The sequence below is a fragment of the Galeopterus variegatus genome, unplaced genomic scaffold (assembly GCF_000696425.1).
Source record: "Galeopterus variegatus unplaced genomic scaffold, G_variegatus-3.0.2 Scaffold2247, whole genome shotgun sequence".
Taxonomy (NCBI): domain Eukaryota; kingdom Metazoa; phylum Chordata; class Mammalia; order Dermoptera; family Cynocephalidae; genus Galeopterus; species Galeopterus variegatus.
Window position 1 is genome coordinate 3,434 of NW_007728358.1, and position 9,297 is coordinate 12,730.

Here is a 9,297-nt window from a genome sequence, read left to right on the forward strand (position 1 = left end):
CTCAGCCAGTGAGCGGGAACCGGTCTGTATGTGGGATCCGAACCCTCGGGCGGGAGCCCCGCCGCACTTCCCAAGCGGCGCACTTATCCAGTGCGCCACCGGGCCGGCCCTGAATTACATTCTTTTAAATGGCTGCCTTGTGTTTCACAGTATTGCTGTATTATTATTTTGAAACTAATCTGCTATTTTTATACACTTAGGTTTATTCTAGTATTTTCCTTTTCAAGTAATTATTTTAAAAGCATGTTTACAAATGTATTATTAGTGCATTTGAGTCAATATTTTTGTAGGTCAGATTCCTAGAAATTCCATTTCTAAGTCATTTCTGTGCAATTAAAGCTTTGTTAGGTTTTGTTAAATTGCTCTTTACTTGTGTAATAGCTAACAATAAAAAATTAAATTGTGAAATTAAGCTTGCAAATAGTTAAGATGTTATTTTGTTAGAAGCTACATTAACCCTTCTAGAACACAGTAGGCTATATAAATAAATGACAAGAAATCATCTGGAGTTGAGGTATGATGCTTTGGGAATTTTATTGGATGTTGTTTGTACATATTGAATCAGCAACAGGCTATTGCAAAAATCATAATTATTCAAAATATTTGAGGGTGGTGGAAATTTTGATTTTTTATTCTATTCTATATTCTGAACATTAGGAGGTAAGTGTAGTGGTTAAGAGCATATAGCCTTCAGACCTGAGTTCAGCAGCTGCTTCCCTTACCCATGAATATACTGAATAACTCTGGACAAGTAAATATCAAAATACTTGATGTTTTTAAATCTCAGGTACTGCATTGGTAAATTGGGGCCAAATAATCCTATTTTTAAAGGTTATAGTAAAATTAACTGCTCAATAAATGATTGCTGTTGCTATTTTTATTCTTCTGTGACAGTGTTATAAAGATAACCAAGACTAAACAATCATCTTCTGGTTTAAATGGCAGTGGGGCATATTCTGTATAACAAATAGAGACACTTAAGAATGATTGCTGTTGCTATTTTTATTCTTCTGTGACAGTGTTATAAAGATAACCAAGACTAAATAATCATCTTCTGGTTTAAATGGCAGTGGGGCATATTCTGTATAACAAATAGAGACACTTAATCTCCATGTAGTGTCCCTGGGCTCACATTTTCCACTTTCTTGGTGTATAGAAACAACTCTTCATACTGACATTAGGATTCTTTGTTTTCCACTCCTATGCCCAACAATTTGAATAATATAGGGACAAGACTTTATCAGTTCTTGCTTGCTCACCATCCTGGAACATAGCTATTTAGGATGCAAACTAGCATCTTAAATCATCCAAATTATGTATATTTTATCAGGAAACGGATATGCTGATGGCACCCAAGGTCTTGACCAAGTTGGCAAAGTTGGCATAGATTATTCTTCTCTACAATTTCTTACATATATATATTTCGTACACACACACACACACACACACATATTTTCTTTTTTTTGGCTGTTGGCAGTACAGGGGTCAAACCCTGGACCTTGGTGTTATCAGCACCACACTAACCAACTGAACTATCCAGCCAGCCCTGATATTCTAAAGATGATAAGTATTATACTTTACAAGCGTCCAGATATTTTGTAGAAATCAGTATGTCTAAGAGAATATTGAAGAGAAAGTAAGTCATTGGCATTCTGAACAAGACCTCTGGTTAAGCAGTAGTAGTTGCCACAGTCAGATGTTTCACCTTTTCTTTTATAGACGTTGAGAGTGGTAGTGTCTTTGAAGTACCATGGTCCACTTCAGAGTTCCAAACACTGATAGAGAGACCCTACAACTGTTTGTGCTGGGCTTCAGTGCTGCACTTGTAGTTTGATCAGGTATGCCTGATTTGGATAGAACTGATCAGAGGTGGGGCCTGATTAGACTAAGCTAGTGGTTCTCCACCCTGGTGCATTAGAATCACCTAAGGGACTTAAAACAAAATGGAAAAAAATCAGTTTACCAAATCCTCCTTCCCAAAATGTCAGGGAGTGGAGCCTGGGCATCGGTACTTTCTAAATACTGCCCAGGTGAAGCTAATGTATAGCCAGTGTTGGGCACCGCTAGCCTGCATCTTCCCCACCACTTGCATTGGTTCAGAAAACTCAAACCTAAACCAGTTAGCTCATGCCATTCCCCAGGCTACAGGAATTGGTTGCGATGGTTATAATCAGCATATGCAGATTAGCCCAAGTCTTTTGTTTTATGGGTGTGGAAATGTTCTCAGTCTTATCTCTTAGTCATGAGGAATCCCTGCCTTGGGATGAAACTTCGGAGGAGAAAACTGACAAATGTGAAGAGAAAAGAACCAGGGCCCTGGTTAAGCTCTTTTTTAATCTGTGGACTTTTCACTTATGTGAGCTAATAAATCCCTTTTATTTAAGCCCAGTTGAATTAGTCTTCTCATATACTAAAACACTGATAAACTATGCTGGGGGCTCCTAACTCAGAATCTTTTTCTTGGCTCCATCTCCTAGAGCATCAAGCCTAATGTCTGCACTGGACATCTGTACTTGGAGAGGAATCTTCATGCGTATTTTGTGGAGGAGAGTAATTGTTAAAAATTAGTTTGTACTTTAATTTTTGCACCTCTGGGAGAGGGGAAGTCATTATCATCATTGTTAGAATCTAATCCTGCTTTGAAGGGCTTGTGAGTATGCAGTGCTGTGTAGTGAGTTGAGCAGGCAGTCCCTGCTTTCTTGACGTTTACCTTCCAAGGCTGATATCCTTGGTTTAGATGATCAAGAGAAGGTCATAAAAACAGTTGACTATGAGTTGACCAGACCCTTTAGATAAACACAGAAAATGTTCTATATAATGAAAACTTACTATAATACAACCCATTATAGCGTAGAATTTGGTATAAGGTGCATTTAATGGTTTTGGACAAAATACCTAAATGAAATCATAATAGAATAATATAGTATGATCCCCTAGAAGAGTAATTAGCATATTTACACAGTACAGAAGTAATTAATTTTGGATGGGAAGGAGGGGTTGGGGAGCAAAAATTAATACTGTGAGTTACATAAGACTAAAGAAAAATGGGCCTGTGGCTACTATTGAATAAAGCAGTGTGATGTGGTAGAAAGACTGGATTTGGGGGCAAAACTAACCTGGTCAAATCATGGCTCAGCCACATACAAACTCTGTTTGTTCTTTTTGGAGGTCTATGAATTGTGAACTTACTGTGTTTTCCCTTCTAACTGTGGCTGCAGAAAGAGTCAGATTGTGACTCACCTTATAAGCAAGTGTATGTAGGTGTGCTTTTTACCTTCTGTCCTGCTTCCTTTTTCTCTTTTTTAATCTTACAATTGTTCTTTCTTTTTTTACTCTTTTTAAAAAATTCCTTCCTGTATGCTTATTAGTGGAACAAGGTAACATATCGGTGATTGTATTAGTTTACCAGGACTGCTATAACAAAATGCAACAGATTGGGTGACTTAACAGAAGTTTATTATCTCACAGTTCTGCAGGCTGGAAGTCCAAGACCAAGGGGTCAAGCAGGTTTGATTTCTTCTGAGGCCTCTCTCCTTGGTTTGCAGATGGTCACCTTCTAGCTGTGTCCTCACATGCTCTTTCTCTTGCACACATATCTGTGTTCAAATATTCTCTTCTTATGAGGACAACTGTCACATTGGATTAGGGCATACCCTAAAGTCCTTATTTTAACTCTTTAAAGCCCCTGCCTCTAAGTACAGTCATATTCTGAGGTCCTGTGGGTTAGGGCTTTAACATATAAATTTTCTGGGGATACACTTCAGCCCATAACAGTGATTAAAAAAAGAAAAAAGAAAAAAATTAACCTCCTTGATCCTAAGTTACCTCAACTGTAAAATGGACACAAAAAATTATTACCTTGCCCTGTGTATGGTAGTTGTGAGATTTTATGAGGTAAGTCCAACTTGGTTGCCTGGCACATTTGAGGCACATAATAAGCATTTCACAATCGTAAAATATCTTCCTTTCCTGCTTTTTGGAAGGAGAGAGTAATTCTGGAACAGTTTGATAAAAAGAAGGGATGCAGATCTTCCCTATTAAGTTGATAGGGTATGGGTATTTTAAATATGAGAGATAACTAGGGTAGCGAAGGAGGTAGGAATGAGGAAGTAAGAAAAAAGAAGTTTTCATTTACTTTAGAACATGAGATGATCAAGAAAGCAAAGGAGCCTGAAGTAGCTTGAGGTAGACTCAGGCTGGGGTCTACTCCAAAATGCAGTTAAGTCCAAAGAAGAACTTATACCTGAAGAGCCCTGAAGTGAGAGAACTTCAGCAATAGTGTTAAGAATTTTAGAGCTGAAAGGGATCATAATTCAATTCTTTTGTTTTATGGAGGAAAAAACTGACATACAGAGAAGTTAAGTAACAGCCTACAATCACACAGCTAGGCAGTTGGCAGAGGACTTAGCAATTCATCATCTTGAAAAATTATGTCCATGATTGAGAGGGGAAGAAAATGATAACTCGAGGCAAATATCTGTATTCTACTAGAGTGTAAGGGCAAAAGCTATATCTTATTCATTATTGTATCTCTAGTAACCAGGGAAAAGCTGTATTTATTCATTATTGTATCTCTAGCACCAGCATACAGTGTTCAAGAATGTTCGTTAGGTTGATCCAAAATAAATATGTAATTTGGAGGAGACTTGTTAAACCATAAGTGCACATTTTTTGTGATATAAAACAATGTGGCATATTTATGAAATATATAAAACATTTTTAGTATCATCCTGAAAATCAATATACAAAAAATTACGTTAATAAGAGAGTTTCCACAGATACAAAAGTTGGTATTTAAAACTCAATTGTATTTCTGTATACCAGCAGCAAACAGTTAGGAATGCTCACTCTACTAGTGGGACATAAAAGAACTCTGTCATAAAAGAATCTATACTGTATGATTCCACTTATATAAAGCTCCCAAAACAGACAAAATTCTGTGGTGCTAGAATCAGGATAATGATTACCCTTGGGGAGGTAGAAAGTGATACTGGGGGGCTTTAGAGATGCTGGTAATGTTCCATTTCTTGATCAAGCTGGACACTTATGATTTGTGTACTTTTCTGTATTTATGTTATGTTTAAATTATGAAAAGCTTAAAATATTTAGAAGTTTATGTATTAATATTTTTATATTGCTTAAGCTTAGAAGTAGTAGCATATGATTATTTTAAATGAGACTCAAGCAGTTGTCTTAGAATGTACAGCTACCTCAAAAAAATAAAAAATAAAGAGACATCCCCCCCCAGTCTCCCACTGTTTTTGCAAGCAGTTGTCTTAGAATGTACAGCTACCTCAAAAAAATAAAAAATAAAGAGACATCCCCCTCAGTCTCCTACTGTTTTTTGGGGGGTTCAGTATCTTTCTTGTGCTCTTATTTGTCATTTACTTATGGAATTGTATTTTTAGCAAAGTTGTACAATATGCAACATTGCTTTCCTATATTTAAATCTATACTTATTTTCTCTCATAGAACTTTTAGATATCAAAAAGAATTAAACTTAGAACGATGAATATATAATAGGATATCTCTCTTTCTGTCTGCCTATGTATCTATATCATCTTTCATCAACTCTATATGTATAGGAAAAACTTGAACTGTATAAGCTGTAAGCAAGTTTTTTCTGAGAAGAACTTTTAGATATCAAAAAGAATTAAACTTAGAACGATGAATATATAATAGGATATCTCTCTATCTTTCTGTCTGCCTATGTATCTATATCATCTTTCATCAACTCTATATGTATAGGAAAAATTTGAACTGTATAAGCTGTAAGCAAGTTTTTTCTGAGAAGGAAATAGAAGGGGACTTACACTTCTACCTTTATACATTTAGTATTATTTGAATTTTTTGCAATGAGCATGGATCACTTTTTTAGTTGAAAAAGATACATTTTTTAAGAATTAAGTAAAAAGATAGGTCTTAGTTATTTAAATATTTTATTTCCTGGAACGAGTCTCAACCAGCATGGATCACTTTTTTAGTTGAAAAAGATACATTTTTTAAGAATTAAGTAAAAAGATAGGTTTTAGTTATTTAAATATTTTATTTCCTGGAACGAGTCTCAACCATTTTTTTTTGTTTGTTTACTTATTAAAAATGTCTAAAACCAATCATTTGAATATTACCAAGAAAACTCTAATAATCTTCATCCTTTACATTCCTACTTAATATAGTCACTTAGATAAGGTATGAAAGTTTGGTTGTTTTTTTCCTCTTTTCCAAATTTTCTGTAGTAAGCAATATTATTTTTATAATAAAAAGTATTTAAGGTAGGGAAATCCTTATGTATTATTTCAGTCTTTGCTTAAGAGGTTAATATGTTGTGGTTTTAAAGGATTTTCTCCAAAATATTTATTATTCTTGCGTTCCAGTGGGGAACGGAGTGAGTAGAAGCTATATAAATTTATTTTGTGAGATGGCTAATTTTCTATTGATATTATTCTGAATTGCTAAAAATACACACAATAGATCTTGAGGACAATGTAAACTGCTGTAATACAGTTCTTTAATCATATATTTTTCTTTCTAAAGTCAAAGGCCTCTGACTCATGAGTATGCTTACAAGGGTATGTTATCCTCCACCCTTCCTTCCCAAATTTCCTAATTGTATTTTTAGATTGTAATTGTATTTATCCTTTGTATACATGTGTATACAAACTATTTTAAAATAAATTTCATTTGGTGGCTGATTAGTGTTATGCATTAGAATTGGATGGTGATAAGAGGTCACAGGTCTTGTAAATATCCCTAGAAATTAGGATATTACTTAGAGATCATGCCCTTTTGACTGCATTCACTCTCAACTTGGAAACAGTTTAGCTTTCACCCTCTCCACCCTTTTGCAAAGTGTTTTGAAAAATCTAGTGTCAGTGAATAAAATCTGAAAATTTGAGGTTTATTTTTCTTTAAAAGTATAAACTGGGTGTTAGTATTTTTCAGACAATTAAGTACTAACATCTAAGGGCTTGGTTATAGTTCTACTGCTGCTGATTAGGTATTCCTCAGTGGTGATTAGTGAATGTAAAAATGCAATCATTTGGTAGGGCTTAATCACTCATGATAGAGAAGTTAGTTGCCCAGAAAGAGAAATTGAAGCTTGTATAACTTCCATTAGCCTTATTTTTTTAATAGCAAAAAAATGAGAAAAAATTTTAATTAAATTAGGAATATTGAGTCATATAAGGTAAATTGTAATTTAAAAGATGTAGAGAACCTGGGCGAATACATTTGTATGAATATATTGCTACACTATGTATTACATTGTCTGTAGTATAGGTAGCTTATGAATAATTGGCCCTCACTTACCATACCTTAGTCTCTTTCCCTCTGAGAGACCAAGTAAGACGTGCTTCCTGAACAAGGGCATTTCCTTCTTTGTACTGGGTGGCTGAGCCCCCAGAGTTATAGCAGAGGGTAAGGAGGAGGCAGTACCTCTTTTCCTAGGTTTACTACATTACTGAAGGTTGAGAAGGAGACATATGGCTATACCTCTTTTTACACAGAACATATGAAGCAAAGGGAGAGTGGAGTGCAGGTATTTGGGCAATACTGTATTCTCTTCTGGTGGGATGGGTTCTAGGGCCTGGGTCCTGAGAGTGAGGCCTAGAGAGTGGATTTGAGCAACTTGGAATGATGACTAGGGAAGTCTGTATAGAGACACCTGCTAGCTGCTCAGGCCCAGCATTGCAGGGAACCCTGACTTTGCTAGGTTCAGGGCTTGTTCTTCACATGTATGGTTCAGAAGCTTAACTTTGTAGGCCTCTCCAGAGGATCAGCTTCTTGGGGATTATTTTACACTAATCAAATTCACAGTTGCTGTTATATAAATCAAAATGCTATTTCTACACCAGCCTTCCATCCCAGTTTTTTGGGTCTTCACACACTGCCTTTTTGTACAGTCAAGACCTAGTAGTGGAGATAATAAATAACCCTCAGCCCTTGCATAGCAGTACAGCCCAGGGTGCAATTTCAGAAAGAAGAAGGTTGCTACTTCTCAAGTGTGCCCAGGTATTACTGTTCTGATTATTTATTGCTGTATAACAAATGACGGCAAAATTTGGAGGGTTAAAACATTACTCTGTCTCCTGGTTTCTGTGGGTCAGGGATTTGGCAAAGGCTCAGCTGACATTTCTGACTCCTTCAGTAAGATTATGGCTACAGCTGGGACAACTGGGGACTGGTCAACACCTCAATCTTCTCGTCATCTCAGGGTCTCTCGGGGCTGCTCTCTGTATGGGCCAGTTTAAGCTTTCTCACTGCATGGTGGCCTCCAGGCAGTTGGATGTGCTTACCTAGCACTACACCTTCTAGTCAGCAAGTAAGAAGCTGCCTTAAATGTCACATAGGATATTATTGAATAGCATCATTTCCACCACAGTCACAATAGTTAAGGGGCAGGACATAGGCTCCATGTGTTGATGGTTGGAATATCAATGTCCTAATCTCATTATATTACTCTGAGAAAAAATTTCAAAAAATAAAAAAAACAGTATAGCAGAAAGATTATAATTTTGAGCCACTACTTGTTTTAAAAATACATTTTCTATGTTTGGATTGTAGGAATATTGTAATACGGTCCAGCTGGATTCTGGGATAGATTACCGGAAAAGGGACCTCCCTGCTGCAGGAAAACTCTACTACCTGTAAGTTGTTTTTTTTTTTTAACTTTAATTTTCTAAGCTTAATGTCTAATAATTAATCATGAAAAGATGAGAAAAATAAGTAGTGTAATTATTAGAATGCGAAAGGCTAGTTCTGAAGCGCATGATTTTTAAACTACAAAATGTTATCATGTTAACTTCTTTAAACTGTTTTTACCATCCATATTTGCTTCATTTATAATGTGTGATTGGATGAAACACTAATTAGTTTTTTGGAGAGGAGTGATGCCAGAGGGTTCGAAAGTAATGAGTATCCTCTTATAGAAGACTCTAATATTAAGAGAATATCTTTTTTTTTTTGTCTTTTGTCTTTTTCCGTGTCCGGCAACGGATCGCAACCCTCAGTGTTGCCCCCGCACCGGACCGGGGACCGGCAACGGGATCACAACCCTCGGTGCTGCCCCCGCGCCTCACTCAGCCAGTGAGCGGGAACCGGTCTGTATGTGGGATCTGAACCCTTCCCAAGCGGCGCACTATCCAGTGCGCCACCGGGCCGGCCCTTAAGAGAATATCTTTAATGTGCTAAAGTAATTAATTATTTGTGGACAGCTTCTGACAAGTGTGCTGTTTCCATTCCCCAGAAATTGTTGTTTTATTTTGTCAGACAATCTGTTTGTATTTATCATTATTGATT

The 9,297-nt window shown here is 36.4% G+C and overlaps 1 protein-coding gene across 1 annotated transcript in view; it reads left to right on the plus strand.

Moving 5' to 3' along the window:
* Positions 1-8,562: 8,562 nt before the first annotated feature.
* The window catches only part of LOC103597244 (lactation elevated protein 1-like), a gene marked incomplete at its 5' end in the record, with an annotated part of 50,439 nt that continues 49,704 nt past the window's right edge, over positions 8,563-9,297 (plus strand). The window contains one exon of the mRNA XM_008581065.1: positions 8,563-8,645. Coding sequence (XP_008579287.1) covers positions 8,563-8,645 — 83 coding nt within the window. The remainder of the gene's footprint in view (positions 8,646-9,297) is intronic.